A 27,245-nucleotide genomic window follows, 5' to 3' on the forward strand; every position below is an offset into this window, starting at 1 on the left:
AGGCCAGGCATAAGCTCTGGCTTGCTCTCCCACTCGCTCTCAGTCTATTATCCCTCTAGTTCTAACCCGGGTTCAGCACATGGCTGGTTTCCTCTCCTCGTCTCCTTATGTCCATCTCCTCAGCCTTCTGGGAGAATCTCACATGTTCCTGACTATTTCCCAGAATTCTCTCTATCCCTGCTGGATGTCCCACCTCCTATTTTCTGACTCAGCTCATTGGCTTTTCTATTGGGAGGTGATTCTCTCTACATACCCTGTCTATCTGTGACCCCAGTGGGCAGCAGCAAGTGCATCAAGATCACATTTGACTATATGGTTACTTCGAGTTCATCCTGACCTACCCAAAGTCCTGTCTACTCAAACCAAATATGAACACAAAATTAAGATGCCTGTTATAACAAAAATTACATTAGCAAGGCTGTAAGATGTACTTATAATAAATTTATTTTGTCTTAGCATGTTAACTACAACATGAATGAATACAAGGAACTCTTCTGTTCTATAACTTCATTGTATGAAAAATCTTTTCATTCTATGACTGACATTTAGGTTTTTTTCTAATTTTTTTCCTATTACAAATAATTCTTCCTTGTATTTCTTTGATATTTTAGTGTGTTTGTGTGTGAGTGTGTGGGTGGGTGGGTCGGTGGGGGTTTGCCTGCATTTATAACTAGCCAACACATTCAAGCAGTGCTCTCAAAGGCCAGAGGAGGGCATCAGACCATCTACAATTGGAGGATCTGTTCTAGAGCTACAGAGAGTTGTTAGCCATCATGTGGATGCTCAGAACTGAACGTGGGCCCTCTGATAAAGCAGCCAGTGCTCTTAACCACGGAGTTATCTCTCCAGCCCACTAATGTCATTATTACTATTTTGAGACAATATCACTTTGTAGCTGAGGCTACGCAGGAAGCTGCTCTATAGCTCAGGCCAGCCTCAAAATTGTCATTTTCCTTCTTTAGTTTTCCACATACTGAGATGACAGCTTTGTGTCATGGGGTGACATTTCCTCCCAAATTTCATCCAGTCCCATCCATGGCAGCAGTGGCAGCTCGTGTGCTCTTCATGGAGAATGTATGCCTGGGTACTAGGAGCAGTCATGAGTTGGGCAGACAGTAAGGAAAAGCAAAAGCGGCCCCCTTCTGAGTGAGGTAGTGAGCTCAGCACTCATGGAAGTCTGTCTCGAGGACCCGGACACCAAGTCTGATCTGCCATTTCTTTCTCCTCCTCTCACCTACTTCTGGGCTGGCGGCCACAGCTGTGCTCCCTCTCCTCCAGGAGGCAGAGGCCTTCTTCAAACCCACCTTCCCCACTACAGTCGGTCATACACAGATGCAACAGACACAGGCCTAACTGCCCAGAGTTAGTTCCCAGGCAGTGTACTAGGGAAAGGGCAGCAGGTCCTCAGTCAGGGGCAGAACTGTCTTTGTTGTTTTTGTCTGTTCCTGCCCCGCCCTTTAACACTAATACTGGCATGTCCTCATCTGCAGCCCTCTGGCAACATGTGCTTGTAGGCATGCATCTCAGAGCCACACTGCAGGGCCCAAGAGTGGTGGAGCTTAGTAGATAATGCTGGATTGTGCCCATCTGTCACCACCCCCCCAACAGAAACATAGAAGTGTTTGTCTTTAGCACACTAGGTGCTAGTGGCCAGGGCTTCATTGTGAGCCATCCTGGTGCTGAGCAGTGCTATGTCAGGCAGTTCAGCTTGTATTCCTGATTTCCAGAGAGCTGAGTGCTCTGCTCTGAAGGAGGCTCTTCCGCCTTCAGCTACCGGGCAGAGCACAGCTCTGGCTGTAAGTTCTGATGTCTGCTGTGGGTCACACGGCCTTTACCACTCACTCCTCCATGTCTGTGTTTGTTTGCTTCCCACAAACCCCTCGACTCTTGGGTATTTTGGAAGAAGGCGATTGTAATCTTTTACAAACCTCCACCTGGTCACTTTCTCCTTTAATTGGTTCCAAATCCTCTTGCCATCATCTTGGCACTAACTTTGCACTGTTCTTCTGAGAGCCTTCCCTCAGCTCCTGTGTGACATGGACTGCTGAGGACCCCAGTTTCTTAAGCGCTCACACAGTCACTGGTGCTCCCTCCAGCTTTCTGGACATTGATTCTATGATTTTTGAAGCGTGACCTGTCTGGGTGGTGGTGGTGGCCCATGAATTTAGTCTCAGCACTCGGGAGGCAGAGGCAGGCAGATCTCTGAATTCAAGGCCACCCTTGAATTCACACATAGTTCACACATAGAACTACACATAGAAACCCTGTTTCAAAAGACAAAAAAAAAAAAAAAAAAAAAAAAAAAAAAACCCAACCCCAAAAAAGTACAAAAGACTGTGTGTCCTGTTTCTTACATGATCCTTCAGCCTAAAATGATGGGGTGCTCTATAGGTGAGTGCTGACTCTATTTCAGCGCATTTTCCAGACTACATCAAACAGAACTGCACTGTATGATAGGTATCCTGTCAATCCTCTTGGTATCTGGGTCTCAGCGCATTATGGGAGGGGTGCAGTCTAGCACAAGAGGCAGACTTAAGAAAATGACGTAAGAGGAGTATGACCCTTGTGTGCCCCTGATTAATTACAAGAAATAAAACTGATATTAGCAGTCATTTCCTTCCATGAGGTTTTAATTAGACACACTACATGTTTCTCTTTGATTTTATGATGCAGTGTGCCACAGACTACACTTATATCATTTGCAAATATGTGCACAATACAGGACTTTAGAAATAAAGTTACAAGTGTGTGACCTGGCTTGAAGTACTAACAGAAGATAACTTACGTAACACATCAATCTGAAAATCAGATTTCACAGTGGGTTTAAGGTGGTTCCTAGCAAATTACTGGTACAGGCTTCATTTCATACAAAGAACATATCATTTATGGAAAGACATTTTTTAAAAAAGATTTATTTATTCATTTCATGTATGTGGGCACACTGTCACTGTCTTCAGACACACCTGAAGAGGGCGTCAGATCCCGTTACAGATGGTTGTGAGCTACCATGTGGTTGCTGGGAATCGAACTCAGGACCTCTGGAAGGATAGTCATTGCTCTTAACCAGTGAGCCATCTCTCCAGCCCGAAAAGACATTTTTTAAAGGCAGTCTGTCTCTGTAGTGCTAAATGGCCTGGAACTCCTTCTGTAGACCAGGCTGGCCTCAAGCTCACAGAGATCCTTTCTATCTGAGACCTGCTTAACTGTCTTTGTTGTGTTCCCTTCTAATTTGAAGTAAGTGCAATTGGTTAGGAAGTATATAGGAACTGAGTACAAGGACACTGCACTCCATCGTCTCTTTCCAACTTACCAGCAAACTGGAGAGAGAAGGAGGGGGGCGGGCAATTCATCCCTGCCCAACAGTGGGGCTACAGGCCCCTGCCTCTACACCCAGACTGGTGGGCAGGTGCTAGGGACCTGAGTGAGTGCAGCACTCCAGGTTTGCGAGACACTCTTCTGACCAGGCCATCTCCCTGGCCCCAAGTACTTCACTATGAAATATGAGATCCACTGTATGAATAAAAAAGGGTTTGTATCCTACGAGTTTTGAGTCAGAAGATGCTCCCAACACTTACCTCTCCGAGCACTAGAATATGCTCTCAGAGAGACTGAATCAAACTGCCGTCAGTGAAAAACCAGCAACCTCACAGAACAGCTAACCAAGTCACAGGCGGATGGACACTACCTGTACTTCACAGGTAAGGAATGACCTCAGCAGCAAGCACCAGGCTTGAGCTTCTTGTCCTTAAGCAATCAGTGACGTTAGATTTAGAACACAAAAACTTAGCATACAGATCGGACTGTGCTGTTACAAAGACATTAGCCGTAAGTGAGCGAATGGAGGCTCAGAGGTGAGCTGAGGTGAGGACATGGGGATGGGGGTGGGGCTGTGACTCTCAGAAGCACTGAGAAGAGATGACCGATGTAACACGCCTTACTGTTATTGGTGCTGTTGCCATTGAAAGAACCAGAAGAACTGTTGCTGTCTTTCTCCTTATCTTGGTTTTCAAAGTCCATATTAAGAGACCTGTGGAAAGAATTAACAGGTAAATTTCAGTTCTGTTTAAGAAAGAAGCATCGATGCCAGTCCTGAGACAGCATGGATGTGACACTGCCTACAGCCCTCAGTGTTTGTTGCAGAGCTCTCCAACTTAATGAAGTACTCCAGTGCAGTCCAACCCGCCAGTTTCAGTGCTGGGTAAAGAGCAAGCACTCTCTGCAACTTTTACACATATGTAACAGCTTCTAGAGAGGGTGCAGGGAGGACCTGCTCTAAACCACAGCACGAGGCAGGTGAAAACACCTGTGCTTCCAAAAATGCCAAAACAAACAAACAAACAAACGCCACTCATGAGATGGAAGAAAATACCTGGAAATCATGTAACTGGTGAGAGAGAACTTTTACGGAACAGCAAAAATCAAGAGTCAGCTAACAGTCCAGGGTTGGGATGGACACTGAGGTGCTGACACTAACTGGTCATTTGGTCCAGCCAACAGTCCAACCAAACACCTGCTTTGAGATTAGCCTCCAGAACTCTGAGAAGGAGATTCTGTTGTCTGAACCATCTAGGCCACCACATCAGAGCTAACAGGGTACAGATCATGTGTTATATATGCCAACTTGTTTCCTAGCTTCTGAGAGGTCCAATATTAGCAAGTATCTTAATATATGTTAAATGAAGAACACATTTTGTTGATTAGGCATTTTACAAATGATAGACTGAACTGATGAAGAGTATTGGTTTAGTGTGGTTTGTCGGGATTGCTTAGTCAAGACCGCTGTGCAACCATGAGTTTGGATCCCTCATAGGGACGACCATGTCAAAGCTGGGGGAATGGCACTCATCTGTGCTTCAGTACTTGGGGAAGGAGGTGTGTGTCACAGAATTTAGGTCAGCTAATCTAGCCCCACTGATGATCACGGTGCAGTGGAGACAGCCTGGCCATCAGGTGGTCACATCCACTGTCTGGCCCTCGTTCTCCCTGCCGGCCTTGCTCCACTCTGGAGCAGGACACTGCTACTTGAAGCTGTACTTGTGGGCCCTGTCTTCCTCTCTACCAGTTTTTGCTTCATGGAATGTGAAGATCTTTTATTATCTGACAAGCATTTTGGAGGCCCAGAGAAATGACTTAGCAGGTGAGTTTGCTGCCAAGTCCCAGTTACCTGATTTAATTTATGGATCCTATGTGGTAGAATAAGAGAACTGCTTCCTGCAACTTGTACATGTACACAGACACAGACACACACATGAGAGAATAATAATAATAATAATAAAGTCTAGACTATTTGGTTGTCTAGTTCTACCCAACACTCACTCGCCCTCCTGCTCTCCTTGCACACATCTGGGGTTGTACATTTCCTTTTAGATCCTCCACAGGAGGAGGCTGCTCCTCAGCAGGATTTGCCATAACTGCCTCCTCCGGCATTGGTCCTGAGAGGCCAAGCTGTCACTTCTCACTTCCAATTAGGTCTATTAAACAACAACAAAACACCTAGAGACCAAAAAGCCTGCATTCAAGTTTAAAGCTAACACCTCTGCCATGGCAGGTAGGGAGTTTTCAGTGTGTGACCCACCCCTGTCCTCTCAGTATTCACTAGTCTCAGGACAGAGCTCACCACATGGCACAGGCCTAGACTGGTTGCAGTGTTTAGGAACGTGTTGCAGCCAATGGAACACAAAGACTGGTTCTTCTCTGTGGGTGTGCATTTGGAAAACATGCACTGCTCTAAGTTTTCAGACCTACTCATGAACACAACATCGGTAAGCACAGCTGTGCATCTGTCCACGCTGCCTCTCTGGCCTGTAGCAGCTGTGAACTTTACAAGAACCCTTCCTCACACCCCTGCCTGGTCTAGCTCCTACCCTCCTCTGGGCTCTGACTCTGGGCTCTGACTCTGGGCTGGAAAGCTGCCAGCTGTCTTTTGGTTTTACCTGAGGCATGAATGTTACACACAGCCGAGATCTCTCTCTCAGAAGGTGAAGGGAAAGAGCCTGGTGCTGAGGTCAGTGCCAGCCAACCAGCATTTAACTCTTCCAATTCATTATTAGCTAAGGGCTATTAAAAAGCACAAGCCTTTAAATCCCAGCACTGGGGAAACAGCGGCGGTTGGTTCTCCCTCTCCGAGTTCAAGATCAAGTTCTAAGACAACCAAGGCTATGCAGAGAAACTCTGGAAGAGCCCCCGCCTTCCCCCCAAAAGCTGGAGAGATGACTCAGCAGTTGAAGCTCTTGCAGAGTTCAGTGCTAGTGTCTGCTGTGGTGTGTGTGTGTGGTGGCTGATAATGACCTGTAACAACTCCATGGGATCCGACCTGATTTTCTTGACTCTGCTACACAAACTCTCTCTCTCTCTCTCTCTCTCTCTCTCTCTCTCTCTCTCTCTCTCTCTCTCTCAAGAATATTTAAAAAAAAAACTGACCAAGCGAGGCAAGCACACTCATCTCGCTGCCCAAGGCAGCCACTGAGGAGCTAAGGAGGCAGTCACCCTCACATGCCTTGCCCGCCCCAAGACAGGTTTGTTCCTCTGTATAAACCAGGCTGGCCTTGAACTCATAGACACCTGCCTGCCTGTGCCTCTGCCTCCTGATGCTGGGAGGTCTTCTGTAACTACGCTGAGCTTTTATTTGCCTCAGTCTTGCTGAACATTGAGCCTTGTTTGGTCACTGGGGTGACTACTATACAACACAAGAAATCTATGTACGTGAAGTGGACGGCTGTGTATACTGTTCCAGGTGGAAATGTTCTATCTCCCAGCTTCAGTGTCCCTTCACTGGCCTGGGACGGGATCTAGTCACAGTCTAGTACACGTGTACAGATGACAGCAGGCTTCAGCTGTTTAAATACTGCCTTTGTGGGAAGACTTGTTTGGGGTACTGGGACGACTGGTACCAGGCCTGTGGCCTTTTATCCAAAGTTACTTGGTAACGTATTAACTCTCCAGCGCTTAGCTAGCCCTTGGACAGTCTGTTGTCTGCAGAGATGAGCCCTGCCATCACCCCGGCCCTGCCTCACTACCATAATCTTGTTACTGCTCTACGACAACATGAAATGATGCCTTTACACCAAACTGTCATTACCACACGGTCCACTCAAACGGCACCCTGGCTATCTGCTTAACAAAGAGCACATCTGGGTTACTAAAATCAACATTAAAATGAACAATGTGGGACCGGGCGGTGGTGGCGCTCGCCTATAATCCCAGCACTTGGGAGGCAGAGGCAGGTGGATTTCTGAGGTCAGCCTGGTCTACAGAGTGAGTTCCAGGACAGCCAGAACTACGCAGAGAAATCCTGTCTCAAAAACCAAAAATAAAAATTAAAAAATTAAAAAAAAGAACAACGTGGGCTATGAGAAAGCTTAGCAGGTCAAGAGTTTGCTATGCAAGCCTGATATGAGTTTGATCCTCCTAAATATGAAGAGTCAATTCTACCAAGATACCCACAACATGTGCCACAAACAGAATTACTCACATACAAACATATAAAAAAAAGGAAGTAAAAACTGATCCACAGACAGAAGGACGTGGACATGGTGGAGGCACATGTCCAACATCTCAGCAGCTGGGAGACTGAGGCAAGAGGATTGCAAGTTTGCATCAAAGGTGTGAACCAAAAAGGGTTAGATGACCTCAAAAAAAGACCTAGACCAATGTTTTCATGCCTACTTATCTACTTCATCTCAACAGAAGCAGCAGGAGGTCAAGCTTTAAGAGGTGAATGAATATCCAATTAGTGATGCACACAGTCAGCATTCAAGGTGAAGACACAGGAAATGGCAAGTTTGAGGACAGCCTGGGCTATACAGCAAAGAAATCCTGTCCTTGACCCACAGACCCATCACCAGTGCATGTAAGAGGGTGGTGTTCTGGTTAAGTGGCTGGAAATATAATGACAGTAGAGAACTGGATGATTGTTTGCCTGGGGGGAGGGGGAGGACAGTGTGAGGCAGGGTTGGTCTACTATGTAACAAAACATGTTCTTCAATTTCTGACCCTCTGGCCTCCATCTCCTCATGCTCAGTCTCCAGCAGCTAGCCTTAACTGCACTCACACTGGTCAGGCTGGGCTGGCATGTGGTACAGTCACGATGGCTTTCTTTGCTTTCTTCTGGGTGGAAATAGAACACAGGCCTTCAGATGTGCTCGGCAAATGCTCTAACCGAAGTACAACTGTCCAGCCCAAGATTTCCTTGGGTTTTTGGAGGAACCCTATAGACGAGACAACTCTCTATGTGTTTATTCCTTATTTTGTCCTATCGCTCTTCAAATCACTGAGTGTGTTGTGCTTTGGACAGTAATATCACTCTCTACCTATGTTGGATTGAATTGTATACTCACAAGATTCCTAGCTGCAGTTTTAACCACAGGACCTGAACATATAAGTGTATTTGCAGACAGTTTTTAAAGAGGTATTATAGGTAAGATAGTTCTTTCTTCTACTCCTCTTAGGGTCTCACTGTGCAGCCTTCAGCCTGGACTAGCAAGGTGGTGTTGAACTCACAGATACACCTGCCTCTGCCCCAAAAGTGCTAGGGCTGAAGGTGTGCATCACCATACCTGCCTTAAAATGGTTATCGAAAAAATAAACATATATGGGCAAGGGAAAGAGAGAGACAGATGGACCTTCCCAACATCTGTGCGGTCGGGAGAGAAGGACAAGCAAAAGCATCTCCATGTGAAGACCAAACCCACAGGCCACAGAGAGGAATCCGGATAAATCTCATCCTGCTGACACCTTGACCTTTCAGCCTCTAGAAATAGAGTGGAGCTCTGCTGTAGGTCTTGATAGGCAGCTAGCTCAGAGCTGCTGAGTCGCCATCTCATGGTACCTACCTGACATTTACCTACATCATAAACAAGGAAAAGTAACTAAGGGGTAATCACAACACAAATTACATAAAATGATGATGATACAAAGCAAGAGACCCTAGAACCTTGATCCGCTTTGAATAAATATTTAGTATGTATTTTTGCATGCGTCGTTCCCCCCCCCCCACCTCTGTGAGTGTGTGTGCACACACGCGCACAGGAACACACAGCCATGTGAGCATTTGTGGAGGCAGTTCTTGAGACAGAGTCTATTACTGGACCAGACTGCAGACTGTCTGGGCTAAGCTGGCTGAATCTGCCTATCCCACCACCTAACCATGGGGTTACCCATGGCCACATGCAGTTTTACATGTGTGCTGGAGATGTGAACTCAGATCCTTCTGATCTTATAGCAAGGGGCCTTAGGGACTGAGCAATCTTTGGCATGTCACAGTTCTTCCTGCACTAGTGCACTAAGGATAGCTTCCAGAGCACCAACCACGTAATATTAACTACTAGCTTCTCCTTGGTCTGATCTCTGTTTACAGGAGCTGCATATGTGCTGTCTTCCTCCAGACAGGTCATCGAGTCAGCAACCTTTTACATGACGCCATGGCTTTATGCTGAGCTGGGCGGAATCAAAGACAACTAATTCGTGTCAAATACACTCCATGCCATGCACATCTGACAAGAGTCATCATGACCCAACAGCAGTAGTAGTTTAATACACTCTCAATGTCTTAATAAGGTTTCATTTAGAAGAAAGGAATAGAATGTTATTCAACTAAGGTTGGGAAGATGCCTTAGTCAGCACGCCACACAAGCATGAGGCCCAAGTCCAGGGAGATGCAGCAGCCAGGTAGAGCCCAGTGCTGGCTGCAGACAGAGGATCCTTAGTGCTCACTGGCCAGCCAGCTTACCTGACCCAGTGACCCTGAGGCCCACGGAGGGACGTCATTTTACAAAGTAAGGTTTGGAGGGCTGCTGAGGAGGAATCCACCGTTACAAGCACACACACACAAACATGCACAGGCATCGCATACACGGGCCAAAAATAAATAATTTAATAAAATTTAATAACCCTCAAAATCAGGGTTTAATCCAATGGCTGGCAAGTCAAGTGTTCTAAACACAGCTACATGCTCACCCCATGAACACAACTCTTGGAAATCAACTTATTCTTTAGATTTAAAGGATTTCCTGAGCAAAGACCCAGGACTCCTCTGCAAACCCTGCACTATATGCTACAGACAAGGAGAACACAGGCTTGTCCAAGGCTTCGTCATGCTTGGATCACCACAGTGTTTAAAAGCTCAGGTCAGGAATAACGGAGGGACCTCAGGCCGTACTCTGGAGTACGTAAGTCATCTGGACCACAAACCCTGCTGTTTGCTCTCTGCCCTCAGTTATGACTGAATTATTTCCTGAAATGTTTATACTGAAGGGAGCTGTGAGTGCCATTTGAAGCCTTGAGTGTGTGCTCACATGTGCGTACCACATCCACACACCATTCCAACACGCCTATATAAATCTGCCACTGGCTTGTCACGCAGAGATATTTAACAAATTCTCTAAAACTGAAAAATAAAAGACTTTGAATGGCTATTCTATAATCAGACTCCGTAAGATATCAATAAAGAATTTTTTTTAAGATTTATTTTATTTATATGAGTACACTGAAGCTGTCTTCAGACATCAGAAGAGGGCATCAGATTCCCCTATAGATGGTTGTGAGCCACCATGTGGTTTCTGGGAATTGAACTCATGACCTCCGGAAGAGCAGTCAGTGGTCTTAACCGCTGAGCCATCTCTCCAGCCCCCAATAAAGAAATTTTAAGATGGCAGAGACAGCGGCTCTCACCCTTCCTGCTGCTGTCTGTCACCTTTAACATAGCTCCTCACCCTGTGGTGACCCCAACATTATTTCATTGCTACTTCATAACTGTAATTTTGCTACTGTTATGAATTATAATGCAAATATTTTTGGAGACAGAGGTTTTCCAAAGGAATGGTGTATCACAGTATACGTATAGAGGGAAATTTTAAAAGGTCAGTTCATCAGAAAAATACAGAGACGTAAAAGGAATGTTTTGCAAGCACTTATTTGATAAAGACATCTTCACAGTATGTGAAGAACCCTTAAATGCAACACTAAGAGAATAAGAATGGGGAGAGGAGGGCTCAGAGTAAGTATGGCACACTCATGGCCCTAGACCTGACCCTCAGATGGGGGTGGGGCCAGGGCAGAGGGTTCTCAACAGACATTTCACCAAAGACTCTCCCTGGGTGATAAACACATGAAGGATGCCAGACACCATAAGCCACTAAAGAAACGCCACTCAAAGTCATAATGAGACACCACCTATACCAACTAGAGTAACAGAGGAAGGTCGGTGAGGAGGAGGAGGAGGAGGAGGAAGAGGAGGAGGAGGAGGAGGAGGAGGAGGAGGACAAAGTCGACAATGATGACTACACGGCAGACAACGGAGCTAATGCTGAGGCTCCCTCAGTCCAGAGTGCTACCTACCTTCAGGAAACAAACAACACACATAAACCCAAATGCTCTTGAGGGTCTGGGAAGGAACAAGGAAACACTGTGTTCACCCCGCCTGTGGGAATGTAAATTAGTCTTCATACCATAAAAATCAGAATTCAGGCTCTTCAAAACTGAAGACTATGCCGGGCAGTGGTGGTGCATCCCTGTAATCCTAGCACTCTGGGATGCAGAGGCAGACGAATTTCTGAGTTCGAGGCCAGCCTGGTCTACAGAGTGAGTTCCAGGACAGCCAGGGCTATACAGAGAAACCCTGTCTCAAAAAACCCAAATCCAAAAACAATAAATAAATAAATAACTATAACTGCAATATGATACTGCTGTACCATTCCTCAGTCCAGACCAAAAGGAGTTATGTCAGCACCCAGCAGGAGCCCCTATGGCAGCGTTTGCTATGCGGCACCATGCAAGTCACACATCTTCTTAGCTGTAACTCAATGGATGAATGATGGATTTATTTTTATTTTTTAAGATGGGGTTTCTATGTGTAGCACTGGATGTCCTTGAACTCAGGCACTCCACCTGCTTCTGCCTCTGCCTCTCAAGTGTTGGGATTAAAGGTGTGCACCAGTACTGTCCTTCTGGATGACTAAATTTTTAAAATATGGCACAGATACACATTCTTTATTTAGCATAAAAAATGAAATGACATCATTGCAGAAAAACAGGTAGAAGTGGAACTCACCATGCTAAGAACACTCAACCCAACCGAGAAACTGAGTTTCTCCTTTTACTGAGTCTAGACTGAACAGTAGTAACACCAAGAAAAACACAAAAGCAGAAAAGGGCTGTCTGGGGAGAAAACAAGAGCCCACGGGGGAGGGGGGTATGGAAGTCAGTCAGAGAATGAACAGTCTTAGAATGGTAGTGACAACACCAAGTGGCACAGACGCCTTGAAACCCGTAGCCTTTCTTAAAAGGTTACATCGGAGGATGCGTATGTCGTCCAGCATCTCTTACTACTCTGAGGGATGAACATGTGCTCATGTCACACCTGCCCATGAGCATCCAATCCGCAGCCCCACTATTCACAGCCCCGAGCCGCCTAGTAGACAGCCAGAGGAACTGTCCAGCGACGGAGGACACTGCCACTGACGGCATGGCAATGGAGGGACCGACCGTCACAGAAGACCCATGTCGGGGTGGTGGTGGTGGTGGTGGTGGTGGTGGTGGTGGTGGTGGGGTGGTGGCGGCAGAGCAGGCACATCTAGAGTCAGAGAAATGCAGTCAAAACCACTGTACCACCCCACACCCATGACAGATGGTTGTGAGCCACCATGTGGTTTCTGGGAACTGAACTCAGGACCTCTGCAAGAGCTCTTAACTGCTGAGCCATCTCTCCAGCCCCTTCCAAACATTTTTTGGATTTGGTTTTTTCAAGACAGGGTTTCTCTGTGTAGCCCTGGCTGTCCTGAAAGTCATTCTGTAGACCAGGCTGTCCTGAAACTCAGAAATCCGCCTGCCTCTGCCTCTCAAGAGTGCTGGGATTATAGGTGTGCGCCACCACTGCCCCAAACATTTTTTAAAGAAATGACTTTTAACCAAGCCAGAACAAGATAATCTCAACACAGAGAAAAGCCTAGATTTATTAGTTTCAAAGCTGAGTTCTAGTAAATAAAGAAGTTACACATTTTACCCAGAAAACAGAAGAGATTATCCACTTAGTCCGACTTAAAGTAAAACCAAAGGCATCATGATTTACTTTCCACAGAGAATGCATTCAGGTGTAAAGACATTACATACAGGGAACAGCAGCTTAACCATTCCAATCCAAACTCCGCTACAACAAGCAGTGCATCTCTGTAAGGCTGGTAACCTGGGACTCCAGTCTCTGCGCTGTAAACCAGGAGGTCCACCAAGAGACCCTTTCCACATGCATGACCACTCTGTGTCATTCTCTTTAATACAGTGTTAAAATCTGTGCTGTTCTAAACTGCTGTAATTCTCTGGAAATAACATGGCAGCATGTGGTAGAGAGAAACTAGTTAAGGATTTCAACTTTAAATGTTTATCTTTAAAACAAATTTATTTCAGGAGGAAAGAAAGAAAGAAAGAAAGAAAGAAAGAAAGAAAGAAAGAAAGAAAGAAAGAAAGAGAGAGAGAGAGAGAGAGAGAGAGAGAGAGAGAGAGAGAGAGAGAGAGAGAGAGAGAGAGAAGGGAGGGAGGGAGGGGAGGGAGGGAGGGAGGGAGGGAGGAGGGAGGGAAGGAAGGAAGGAAGGAAGGAAGGAAGGAAGGAAGGAAGGAAGGAAGGAAGGAAGGAAGGAAGGAAGGAAGGAAGGAAGGAAGGAAGGAGAGGTAGATGGATGGATGGGTGGGTGGGTAGATGGCATGCAGGGGTATTCTTGATGTGTTTGTGGGCATGGGCCATTGTACATGTGAGATCAGAGGACAACTCTGCAGAGTTGATTCTCTTTCCACTTTTACACACATTCAGGGATCTGACTGCATTTCCAGGCGGGTACAACAGAGGCTTCTATCTGCTGGCCTTACATGTTCAACTTAATAATAGAGTTCAGAGAGAGAGAGAAAAAAAACAAAAGGTTAACAACTCACATCTCTGACAAAATCAGAGTATAAGAAGCACAAAAAATATTAAATTACTAAACCCTAATAGGATGACTACAGAAAATAATTGGGCATTGTGTGAAAAAAAAATCAGTATATAAAGGATCCTAACTTTCTAAATGTAACATGTATGTAGATGTGTGTATGTGTGTGTAACAAAAGGCAATTTCCACTAATGAAAGTGGTGTGAGTTGTAACTCTAAAAATGGCTATTTTTTTTAAATAACAAATCTTTTAAAAATATATCAGTGAGGTAAAAAAAGATAAAATATTAGGGATAGAAATACAAAATATTGATCACTTTGGTAAGGTTCTAATTGTCCTAGTTTCTTTAAGTGGTTTTGAATTGTTTCCTAAACTAAGCATGGTGACACGTCTTTATTCCAGTCAGATTCAGGAAGCAGAGACAGGAGGATCTCCATGAATTTGAAGCCAGCCCGATCAACACAGTGAGGACAGCCCCCAGGGCTACCTTAGAGAGACTCTGTCTCAAAATAAATAACAACTGTGTCCTATTTTACTTTGTTAGGAAAAGAACCCACAATCAAAAGTGGGGAGGGGAGAGGGGTGAGGGGTGAGGGAACGGAGCACGGCTCGGCTCTTTCCTCCCACCACAGCCCATCACTGAGGAACCAGGGCGGGGCTCTGCAGCACAGCCCAGGGAAGCCCTGCTGACGGGCTCGTTCATGCTCTCTTCTGACACAGCCCAGGACCACTGGACCACCTGGCCCCTGCCCAGGCTGGCACTGCCCCAGAAGGCTGGACCCTCCCCCACCAATCATCCAGCAGGAGTGTGCCTTAAAGCCTCGCCTACGGACCGTCTGACACAAGATTCTCCTAAGAGCTCCATTCCTTCCCAGAGGACTCTAGCTTGTGTTGACACAACAACCAAACTAAACCAAACCAAACAGCCAACCCAGCGGAAGAGCCTTGGTCTTGCTGTAGACTCTTTGTGATTAAAATTTTAATCAGTGTACATATTATAGCAATACATTTTTTTCTACAATGATTGGAATAAATGGCTGTAAGTTTGTGACTCTACAAAATACTTATTAAAATCCAGATATATCAGGGACTGGAGAGATGGCTCAGCAGCAGTTCTGACTGCTCTTTCTGAAGGTCTTGAGTTCAAATCCCAGAAACCACGTGGTGGCTCACAGCCATCTCTAATGAGATCTGACGTCCTCTTCTCTGGTGTCTGAAGACAGTTACAGTGTAATTACATATATAAAATAAATTAATCTTAAAAAAAATAGACATATCACATAGTTGACATTTATCATTCCAGTTCTTAACTTAAATTCCCTTTTTAAATGTTGTGTGCTGTGTCTGTCTGTGGTGGCTTTGAGAGTGTATGGCACGTGTGCTGGTGCCCTCAGAGGCAGAGAGTGTGGTTCCTCCCATTGGAGCTGCCTTACAATGGCTGCCTGGGTGCGAGAGCAGGGCATGCTCTCAGCTGCTGAGCTGTCTTCCCAGCCTGCAGCCTTCATTTCCACTGCGTCAGCACACAATGCCCTGAGTCACACAGTCAACCACTGCAGCTCCGTCGACTGTCTGGCTTCCTTGTTTTCTTTCTAGTCACACAGACAAGTGCTAGGACGGGTATGGACTCATCAGGATCTAGTCTCATTCCCAAGGGCAACAGGGGAGACTTGGTAATGTTATCACAATCAACTCTGGTGACAGGTGAGTCACATGAAATGGCTTCTGATGGTCAAAAAGTCCCTTATCAGCAATTTGTATGGATTAACCTAGGTCAATGCTTTTGTGGTAAGAAAAGTTGATTTCTGTAAAATTACTATTTTGTGAAGCGGTCTTTTGGGACCAGGAAGGCCTTTGATAGCTTCCTGAGCTGTATTCTGGTTTACTTAATCCTTCTCTGTATATTCAAGGCAGATGACTACACTTTGATTTAGAATTAGAGAAAAAAATTACACTTGCTATTTATCATTCATTTTGCAGCATGTATTGACTTCATTGTTCTGTTTTGAAGCGTCTTTCCTGTGAGAACACATCGCCATCAGTCACCACGCACTCCCCACAGCCTTCCCAATGAACTCTGCTTCTCAGCTCGGTCACTATCTGCAGACCTAGTTTTGTTTTTCTGGTTTTTCGAGACAGGGTTTCTCTGTGTAGCCCTGGCTGTCCTAGAACTCACTCTGTAGACCAGGCTGGCCTCAAACTCAGAAATCTGCCTGCCTCTGCCTCCCAAGTGCTGGGATTAAAGGCATGCGCCACCACTGCCTAGCCCTATCTTTGTTTTTCTTTAAAGATTTATTTATTTATTATATGTGAGTACACTGTAGCTGTCTTCAGACACTCCAGAAGAGGGCATCTGATCTCATTACGGATGGTTGTGAGCCACCATGTGGTTGCTGGAATTTGAACTCAGGACTTCCTGAAGAGCAGTCAGTGCTCTTAACTGCTAAGCCATCTCTCTAGCCCTAGACCTAGTTTTAATCAATCAGCTTTTATGTTTGCATTAATATGCTAAAGTCATAAGCAAAACTAAGACTTGTTTAGCAGAAGTCAACCAAAGAACACATATTAAAATTACCCTCTCTGATAAACCCATTCCTTTCCACAGAGCAATGCTTCCTCTACGTGCAACTGAATACAGCCCATGAACAGTGTCTTACCTGAAACTACCATAGACTATGAGAAGAATGGATATCAGAAATGTCGACACTTGACTGGAATCCACCAGGGAATAGGCCCTAGAGAAATAAAAGGACAGACATTAAATCACAGGCAGCAGGTTCTCAAGGCGTTCATAGCCCCTGCCTTTAAAATATAAGATGTACATCAGCATTAGCAAAACAGCATTCCTAAAATGAGACATTCTAGATCAACAAAGGATACATGTGGCTAGCTCCACAGCGAGCTAACTTACTAGGATGCAAATATGGTGCAGAAAGTCACCCCCTTACACACACACTCATACAAAATCACATATTATATACACCTGTAACATCCACTGCCAACCTGAACGTATCCCAGTGGAAACACACTCCAGAGCTTACACTTTTAGGAGCTGACAATGACTTATCAAAGGAACTTTGCTGGCCTGATTTTACGGAGGTAAAGACCACATCTCTCGCCCACTCCTTTTGTTTCCTAATGTCTACTGACTATCTCCATTTGGATGTGGTAAAAGGAGGGTCTAAAACTAGTTTCTATTTTGTAGCTAGTTTTTATACTCAATTGTCTAAGAAACTGCTCTTCCTGCTGGCCGCCTCTCTCTCGCCCTCCCTCCGAACCTAGAGGAGGGCAATCCTGTAACACCGTGCCCTCACCTGCAGTCCTACTGCTGCCTGAGCTCCCACACTCAACGACTCAAAATCTTCTCAAGCAGCTCCAGGAACTCACAATTCACACTACCGAGGCCTGGACAAAACACGTATCCTTATTTTATTTTTATTTATTATTTTATTTATTCTTCTCACACACATTACATCCTGAATGCAGTTTTCCCCTCCCAATCCACTCCTCCTGTTTCTTTTCAGAATAGAGTAGGCATCCAAGGATATCGAAAGCAGGCAAGAGTCAGAGACAGCCCTGCTCCCACTGTTGGAAGTCTCACAAGAGGACCAGGCTACACAACTCTAACATGGGCAGAGGGCCCAGGCCAGTCCCGTGTAGGCTCCTTGAGTGGCTGTCGGCTCGGTTTCTGTGAGCTCCTATGAGCTTAGATTAGTCAGTTCTATGGGTTTTCTTGTGGAATCCTTGACCTGACTCCTACGATCCTCCCTCCTCCTCCTCCTCCTCCTCCTCCTACAGGACTCCCCAAGATCCACCTGAGGTCTGGCTGTGGGCCTCTGTATCTGTTTCCAACAGTTGCTGGATAAAGCCTGTTTGATGACAAACATACCAGGCTTCCTTTTATGAGAATCACTTCATAAGTGCCAGTCTGTCTGGTTCCACCCTAGGTCTCTGGGCTCCTGGGCAGCTGGGGCCTGGCCCTCAAGAGTGTGAGGCACAGGCTTCCACTTGGGGCATGAGGCTCTAGGGAGACCATACAGGCTTTGGCCCCGCCCACAAGCTCTGTGCCCCTTCAACCCCTGCATATCTTGTAGGCAGGACAAATTGTAGGTCAAAGGTCTTGTGGCTGGGCTGGTGTCCCAATCCCTCCGCTGGGTGTCCCATTCCCTCTGCTGGAAGTCTTGCCTAGTTACAGAAGATGGCCAGTTCAGGCTCTATACCCCCCATTATGAGCAATCTTAGCTAGGGTCATACTTGTGCATTCTGGGAGTCTCCATTGCACTATAGATGTCTAGCTCATCCCAGAGACACACCCCCAATTCCAGTCATCTCTCTTAGTATTTTCTCCCTCCACCCTCCCCTGGTCCCTGAGGGGACAGCTATCCTATGTCCTGACCTCTGTACCTACTCACTTATAAGCCGTGACAGTTACCAAGTGACGGAGAACCATGCCACCTTCCACAGGTCTGGAGAGGCTAAGAACAAGGAGGGCTCAAGAAAGGATGAATGAATCTCCTCTCCAGAGAGGATTTTATTTTATTTTTTTTTAATTTAGAAAATTTTGGTGTTTGTTTGAGATAGTCTCTCTCTTATGTGGCTCTGGCTTTTTGGAAACTTGCTATTGTAGATGAGGCTAGCTTCAAAAACCCTCCTGCCTCTACCTCCCAAGTACACCACCCAATGGGGATTGAACTCAGTGTCCCTCGGATATTTGGAACAAGCCTGCTGTCACTGGACTACAGCCCCAGCCCACTAACTGACAATATTTAATGGTGCTCTTGTTCCAGGTATTCGGAAAGCCATGTGGGAATTTCAAAATGGTCGGTTTCCCGGTCTTTGCCTCAGTGCATTTTCTAAAATGAGCTAGTGTTCTCCCCTCTCTGCCCTCCTCCAATCTAAGTGAATGTAGCTGTGAAGTGCCGCACACAGGAGAAAGACAAGAACAGACCTGCGTGGGGTGGGGAGGCAGATCCCATCCATCTAAGAATGGGCTAAAAGTGTTTCCAGGGAAGCCGCTGAGTGACGCACATTAGGTCACACAGAGAGGAACTACTTGAGAGAAGAAAGCAGAGAGCAGCAAAGGGGAAGAGTCAGCTTTGAACACACAGCAGTGAGGGTCGGAGGGTCAGAGCCCAGCAGCGGCTCTGTGCTGGAAGCTCATCGGCTTCCTGATTACAGGTGTGTGTGAGCGAGCATGCGTCTTAACAGCAGTGGGAAGAGTCCAAAGATGGCGCCTGGGAAACATCAGAGTTAAACATCAGGTAGGAGGCAACACTGGAAAGAAAATCAAAATGGAGAAAGAGAAGGAAGGAAGGACCAAGGATGGCAGGACTGTGAGCTACAGGGTTAGCTGTGCTGAGTTTAATCCAGGGTCTCTCTCGGCTGACCGCCTAACCTGTCATCCTTCCCACCTGTGACCTTGGGATGACAGCAACACTGTGAGTAACCGAGTACATGATATAGAGATCGGCACAGTTGTACTCAATGTTGTTTGCTTCACATAGAATGGTGACCTCTGCAAAGACCATGGTTCTCCCCTGCACACCCCTTTAGAACCCCCTCCCAAGGCAGGGTTTCCCAGGCTGTCCTCGAACTCAGAGATCTGCCTGCCCTGCCTTCCAAGTGCTGGGTTTAAAGGTGTGGGCCACTACAGTCTGGGTGGCAAAGAGTATCTCAATGGACTGGGGGGTATCAAATGGGAACTGGTAAGAAATTCAAATTAAGAAAAATGGAGATAGTTGGCTGTTGTTATTGTTACTGTTGTTAAGGAAGGAGAACAGAACGGCAGCTGGAAGAAAAAGGATGGAGCCATCTTTTAAAGTTAATTTTTAAAATAACTTTTTTTTTTGAGACAGGGTTTCTCTGTGTAGCCCTGGCTGTCCTGGAACTCACTCTGTAGACCAGGCTGGCCTCGAACTCAGAAATCTGCCTGCCTCTGCCTCCCAGAGTGCTGGGATTACAGGTGTGCACCACCACCGCCCGGCCTAAAGTTAATTTTTATAGGCTGGCACGGTGGCAGCTCAGTGAGTGTGGGGCCCAGTCAGGATTTCAGTTCCTTCATTGAGTTCCTTTTCCCAAATGGCAGAAGAAGAGAATGATTCCTGACAGCTGTCCTCTGACTTCTGCTGTGCTGTGCTGAGCTGCCCTGCGCTGTGTGTATATCACTTTAAAACCAGTTTTATATCGACACACTCACTCTTTCTGCATGCTGGCTGTTCTCGCCTAGTGAAGAGGGCAGGGTGGATACAGAGGGACACCTTGTAGGTCCTCTAATGCCAGCACTGTGCGTGTGCATAGGAGGACCAGGAGCCCAAGGCCATCCTCGGCTAGAGTACAGTCTGACCCTCAGGAGACCCTCTCACCGCCATACCCCACTCTTATATTTAAAAAGACATAATAATAAGATTTCACAGAGGTTCACAGCTTATCTTTACGACTTCTCATTACATTCCTTTAGTCACAGGTGTAGGAATGCACACAGGTGTGGGACACCCTCAGGGGCTCAAGGTACCATGTCTCAGTGGCCAGTTCTTTTTATCTGCTGGGCCATCTGGCCAACTCTGCAGTCAGTTTCTGAGCAGTAGTTATTACAAAAAATATCTAGAACTTATATGTATATATAAGTTTTGTATATATGTATATATAAAGTTTTGTATGTAAAACAAACTTAGTTGAAAGTTCACAAGCCTCAAGTAATCAAAACCAGGTAGCATATTACCCAATCAGAAACTGCCAACTAATCTACCTGGAACTTTCGACTTAAACCAATCAAAAAAACAAAACAAAACAAAACAAAACAAAACAAACCCTTCTTCTTTTGTCTTGCTTTTGGAAATACATTTTTAAAACTAGGTGAGGTGAGTCATGTCTGCAATCTAGCACCTGGAACTGCAGGCAGGGAGATCAGAAGGTTAAGGCCATCCTTAGCTACCTAGAGAGGTCAATGATAGCTTGGGCTAGAAAATGTCTCAAAGACAATGTCTTTGTCTTTGGAAGAAAGTCTGTGCTTCCCTGGCTGCTCTGGAACTCAGCAGACTCGGTCTGTGTCTGCCTTCCAAGTGTGTACACCTAGCTGTTCAAAAATATTTAAATGTCCCTTCCTGCCTGCCTGCCTCCTGAGCTGTGCTCCCTGGGGCTGCCAGATTGTTAACATCCCCAAATCTAGGCTTTGATAAGAAAATCTTTAAAATATAAAAACAAAATAACAACAACAACAAACCCTGGGGAAATAGTTAAAATACTGTTTTGTTCTGAGAAGACAATGTTGGTGTGTGAGAGGATTTGCAGCCAAGCCAGATGGTATGAGTTCAATCCCCATACCTCCCAAAGTGGAAGGAAAGGACCCACTCCAGCAAATTGTCTCTGACCTACACACCCGCACACATGCACCACAGCACGAACATGCCCTGACACACACTCACTCTCTCTCTCTCTCTCTCTCTCTCTCTCTCTCTCTCTCTCTCTCACACACACACACACACACACTCACACACACACTCTCTCTCTCTCTCTCACACACACACACACACACTCTCTCTCTCTCTCTCTCTCTCACACACACACACACACACACACACACACACAGAGTAACATTTAAAAACAAAAAAACAAAAGTCTACTCTTGCTAGTTCTCGCTTTCTTCTCGTGGGGACTGAACCCAGGACATTGCTCATGCCTAACTGTTCTCCCTATCCCTTATGAACAAAACCCAGAATTGCTTCAAAAAGAATGAAAAAAATCTACTCCAGCTGATGGAGAAATGGCTCAGCAGTTAAGAGCTCTTAGGATCTACGCTAGGTTCCCAGTACCCAGAGGGCAGTAGCAGTTCCAGGGGATACTATAGCTTCTTCTGATCTCTGAGGCTGCCATACACACGTGTGGCTCACATACATACATACATACATACATACATACATACATACATACATACATACATGCAGGCAAAACACTCACACATAAATGTTAAGAAAACTCTGCTAGAGCAAACTATTCTGAATTAAGCACTCTTGAACTTTAGGTTGCAAACTTGTGAGAAGTTGTGTGTGTGGCAAACTCTGGTGAGCGAAGCAGAAAGCCGAGCCACCTGTGCAATGCGACAGACCCTACCCACTGCCTCCAGGGATGGTACACCATTCTAAACTCATCTCAGGAATAGATTCAAATTCCTATGTCCTCAGGCTATGCCATGAACACTGTGTTTGAAAACCATGTGAGCATGATTTCCATTTGTCTTGAATTTTTAATATAGTTTAGTCATTGCTGTAAATGAGATTAGGCAGCTGACTTGCATAATATTTGTAGGAAGTATTTTGAAAAGCAATTGTTTTTTTCCTCAACTAGAGATAGAATGAAGAGCTCTCCTCAGGGCTTCCCTCCTGATGGTGGTTTATGGAGATAACTTGGCTTTTATATTTGTGGTGGATGGAATCTGATTAGCTCAGAGAGTGGCACTTTTAGGAGGTGTGGCCTTGCTGGAGTAGGTACGGGCTTGCTGGAGGAAGTGTGTCACTGTGGAGATGGACTTTGAGATCCTCCTCCTAGCTCTCAGGATCAGTTCCCTCCTGGATGCCTTTGAATCAAGACGCAGAACTCTCAGCTCCCTCTCCAGCACCATCCATACCTGCCTGCACACTGTCATGCTCCTGCCATGATGACGGACTGAACCTGAGCCTGTAAGCCGGCCCCAGTTAAATATTATCCCTTCCAAGAGTTGTCTTGGTCACGGTGTCTGTTCACAGCAGTACAACCCCCACTAAGACAGTATTCTTGCTTTTTTGAGGCACACTGTTATTATTTAAAAGGTTAATGACTCAGGCAGGTGGGCGGGAGGGAAGAAGGGAGGGAGGGAGGGAGGGGGAAGTAGCTATGTCAGTCAATAAAATGGGTGTATGTTTGGGGAATTGTAGGAAATTCTGCAGCAACCTTATTCCACAGCTTCTTCCTATCCTTTGCTCCAGACTGTCAAAGAATTCCCAGAAAAGTGTTGTACCTCTAGTCCTTCAGTGGGTCTGTTCCCAAAGACTTTAAATACACATTAAACACAAAACTATACTGTCTTCTGAAATATACATATTCTTAAGAAATGCAACAAGAAACTAAATACATGCACTGAAACCTGTCAAAATCAGGTCTTCCAACTATACTTTTACAGAGACCAGGGAACTTGGCCAGTGACGTGCTGATTCGAGGCAGGTGCTGAGCTGTGACATTTGAGAGTCAGTATGGAAAGCATGGGTTCTCTAAGCCTCACAGGCTCCCTTAGCAGCGGAAGCCAGGAAGCTCCAGGAGCCCTCTAAGAGCCAGCCTCACTGTGTGTCCAGACTGTAGGAGCCATGCTGGAAAGGGGCAGTTAAGATTCACTCTGAGCTGCTTCACCAGCACATGTGTGCAGCACTGAAGCATCCCGCCAGGCTGAGCAGATATTGAATAATGTGTACCACGCCTCAGTCAAGTCTGCAGCAGGGCAGTGAAAATGTTCTTGTCATCACAAACTCAGCACTCCTAGTGCAGCTCTGTAGACATGCTGCCTTAGGCTCATCTGTCTCATAATTTTTGGTTGTGTGACCATTTATAGTCCTAAAACTGGCTTTTATTTAGGTGAGTTGTAGTTCATGATATTTACTGTATTAGAAATTTAGTAACTTGATTTTCTAAACTATAATCAGAGCACTTAGAAGATGGAGACAAGTTCAGTACCAGAACAGACTCCATTATTAAAACAAAACAAAACAGCAAACAAACAAGAAAGTGAGTACCAGAACAGACTCCATTATTAAAACAAAACAAAACAGCAAACAAACAAGAAAGTGAGACGCTTAAAATATTCATTAATTTATTTACAATAAAATTACTGTATGTTAACATGACACCTTAAAGGGGAAAACAGTGTTTTCTGAACAGCACAAACTGGAGAGGAGCCTTCTTTTACATTTCCGTGAACATCTGCATGAAGCCTCAGAGCACAGCTGGAATCTACAGACTTCTACATTTCACCTACCGACCGACACATGCTGGCTGCCAGACATGAACTCTATGGGGAAACCCAGTCATAATTCAGGCATGCAGCTGCAGGAGGAGCTGTTTAAAGCCTTTTCAAATAACTGAAGGGTGGCTTTCTCTAATGTTCATGGGGTAAAGTTATTTTGTTTTTTTATTTTTGTTTTTTCATTTTTTGAGACAGGGTCCCACTATCCACTCCAGGCTAGCCTTGAAAATTATGATCCTCCTGCTTCAGCCTCTGGGATTGTAGACATGAGCCACCATACTTAGCTAGAGTAACTTTCGAAAAGGAGGGATTTTGAAAATCTGTCTACAAAGTTAACAGGAACAGCAGGGATATATTACGTCTGAGCCGAATGGCCTGCCTTGTACTTTGGGTGATCTCTTTATCCGTGGAAGTGTTTTGTAACAGGATGCAAGCAGCGTGTAAGCTGCTGGTGCACACGCTCACACAGTTCTTCTAAAGCTTTCTAGTGTTTCTTTTACAATATTTGAAGATTACTATCTGTTAACTATCATTCCTCAAGCTCACGCAAATAAGAATTCCCGATCTTAGCCGGGCGGTGGTGGCACACGCCTGTAATCCCAGCACTCTGGGAGGCAGAGGCAGGTGGATTTCTGAGTTCGAGGCCAGCCTGGTCTACAGAGTGAGCTCCAGGACAGCCAGGGCTACACAGAGAAACCCTGTCTCGGAAAAAAAAAAAACAAGAAAGAAAAGAAAGAAAAGAAAAGAAAAGAAGGAAGGAAGGAAGGAAGGAAGGAAGGAAGGAAGGAAGGAAGGAAGAAAGAAAGAAAGAAAGAAAGAAAGAAAGAAAGAAAGAAAGAAAGAAAGAAAGAAAGAAAGAAAGAAAAGAAAGAAAGAAAGAAAGAAAGGAAAGAAAGGAAAGAAAGGAAAGAAAGGAAAGGAAGGAAGGAAGGAAGGAAGGAAGGAAGGAAGGAAGGAAGGAAGGAAGGAAGGAAGGAAGGAAGGAAACAAAAGGATTCCCCAATCTTGAGTTTCTATCTGAACACTCAGATTTCATCACTAGCAAGGCTTCTTTTGCTGTGAGACAAACTGACAATACTTATGTTTTACTTACTGCAGTTTGTCCACTCCACAACATTCTTACAAGTAAAAAATGGCCTCCTCCCCAAAAGGACAGGTACTGTCACTCCAGCTGGCGCCTCCCACACTAACAGGGACTCTGCTAAGATGAGCAATGACACTCTGTCGTGTGCACAGATGCTTGTGGGAACATTAAAATGTGTGCAAGGACTGAGACAATTAAGAATCTCTACTGCTTCATCAAGAACATTCTAGGGTGAAACTGACCTTAAAAACAAAAACAAAAGTTGCACCCCTGCTGAATACCACTCTGGTTAGTAGTGTAGTGAGGAGCTACTGGGCTCACGTGACCACAGCAGGGTTTTCAGTTGCCACAGAGTTCACATGGCCACAGTGGGTTTTTTTTAGGTGCTAAAGAGTTCCCATGACCACAGGGCTTTTTTTCCTTTTTTTTTTTCTTTTTCTTTCTGTTTCTTCCTTTAAGAATTGATGGTAGAGAGTTTGGCTCAGTGGTTAAGAGCACTGGCTATTCTTCCAGAGAACATGGTTCAATTCCAAGCACTCACATGGCAGCCCACAACTGTCTATAGCTCCAGTTCCAATGAATCTGGCACCATCACAGACAGATACATGCAGGGAAAACACCAATTCACATAAACATAAACAGATAGGTTACTCCACACAATACAGACCTTTGGCACTTTGCATTTTTTAGTATATATGTTCAGTGTGTGTGTGTGTGTGTGTGTGTGTGTGTGTGTGCGTGCGTGTGCGTGCACTCACAACACTTTCAGTGACACACTTCTCAGAATGAATGCACAATGTGTGATTGTATTCTAAGGTTCAAAGTACCGGTATCATGTCAAATAGAACTTTAACAAATTAATCCTTTATTGAAAAGGTGAGGAAGAGTACTCGGGAGGGACAACTGTGTAAGGCACAAGGTACAAAGCAGCACAATGCAGAGCTATGGGAAGAGTTACACATCTCAGGAAATGAGCAAACTACAGCCCATTCCATTCCAACAGACAGACAAGTCCATTCCTTTATGTACCACCGTCTAGGCTGCCACTTCAGCACTTTGACAGCTGGGTATTTGTGACAGACACCATATGGTTCACAAAGCCTCGAATATTTACTATTTGAACATTTACAGAAGGCCAGGCGGTGGTGGTGCACGCCTGTAATCCCAGCACTCTGGGAGTCAGAGGCAGACAGATTTCTGAGTTCAAGGCCGGCCTGATCTATAGAGTGAGTTCCAGGATAGCCAGGGCTACACAGAGAAACCCTGTCTCAAAAAAAACCAAACCAAACCAAACCAAACCACACACACACAAAAACCAAAACCAAACCAACCAAACAAAAAAACCCACCCAGAACCCAAAACCACCCCCGCCCAAAAACCCAAGCACATTTACAGAAAAAGTTTGCAAGCATTGCTGTGTCCTTCCTCTTGTTTTCTGAACAAGGATACCAGGCTAAGGCAGCTAGCAAGATAAAGGACAACCTATCCCTTCCTTCCTGAGGACTTATGTTTTACAATGAGTGTAATCTGGTAAGCAGAATCACGTCCTAGTGCATAGAGCAGTCAACTGGAGAGATGGGTAGATTTTTCCCTTCACAGTGATAGTATGTATGTGCACTAGCAGAAGTCCTTGAGGACCCAGAGCCAGGCCCTAACAAGGACACCGACTGTCAAGTATCAACAGATCGTCTTCCCTTCCTAACTATCAAAAGCAGTTTATTATTCTTTTATGACTTCTGGAAAGAACATACAAAGTACACTACATGTTAACAGCTGCATTTACCAAGACTAACACGGAGAAAGATCACTTCCATCAATCATACCAATGACTGATGAGCAAATTCAGATGACAAAAAGCAATAGTCTCCTCCCAGGCAAAAGCAAGGAGCTAGAGCTGGGGACACAAGCACGTTATCAACCAATAGCCTTGGAAGGCAAGAATGAGTGCAAAACAGAGCAGAAACTACACGTGAAGGTTCTTGTTACATGTTCCCATTCTTTCATATGGTGACCCTTGGGGTCCTCTAGGTCTTACAGCTGCAAAAACATATGCATTTTAATTGTGATCTGAGAATATACCCAGTGCCTCAGCTGAAGACTGTCCTCTACTGGCGACAATACATACATGGCAAGGAATGGCTGAGACAAGTCAGTGCAAACCAAAGAGCGTGGTTTACATAACATACTACTCGAGTGACTTACTCACAGGGGAAAGAGCAGTGTTTTTACCTCTATACAAAACTGGTTTGGGACCTGACCAAAATAAAT

The 27,245-nt window shown here is 45.3% G+C and overlaps 2 protein-coding genes across 5 annotated transcripts in view; both read right to left on the minus strand.

The window, feature by feature from the left end:
• LOC127673034 (2'-5'-oligoadenylate synthase-like protein 1) overlaps window positions 1–27,245 on the minus strand; it is a 449,062-nt gene that overhangs the window by 290,324 nt on the left and 131,493 nt on the right. The gene's annotated exons all lie outside the window — the stretch shown is intronic.
• Sppl3 (signal peptide peptidase like 3) overlaps window positions 1–27,245 on the minus strand; it is an 88,816-nt gene that overhangs the window by 21,192 nt on the left and 40,379 nt on the right. Inside the window, exons 2-3 of the mRNA XM_052168577.1 lie at window positions 16,566–16,643; window positions 3,939–4,027 (exon numbers count right to left, since the gene is read on the minus strand). Coding sequence (XP_052024537.1) covers window positions 3,939–4,027; window positions 16,566–16,643 — 167 coding nt within the window. The remainder of the gene's footprint in view (window positions 1–3,938; window positions 4,028–16,565; window positions 16,644–27,245) is intronic.

Source organism: Apodemus sylvaticus, chromosome 22, assembly GCF_947179515.1.
Source record: "Apodemus sylvaticus chromosome 22, mApoSyl1.1, whole genome shotgun sequence".
NCBI lineage: Eukaryota > Metazoa > Chordata > Mammalia > Rodentia > Muridae > Apodemus > Apodemus sylvaticus.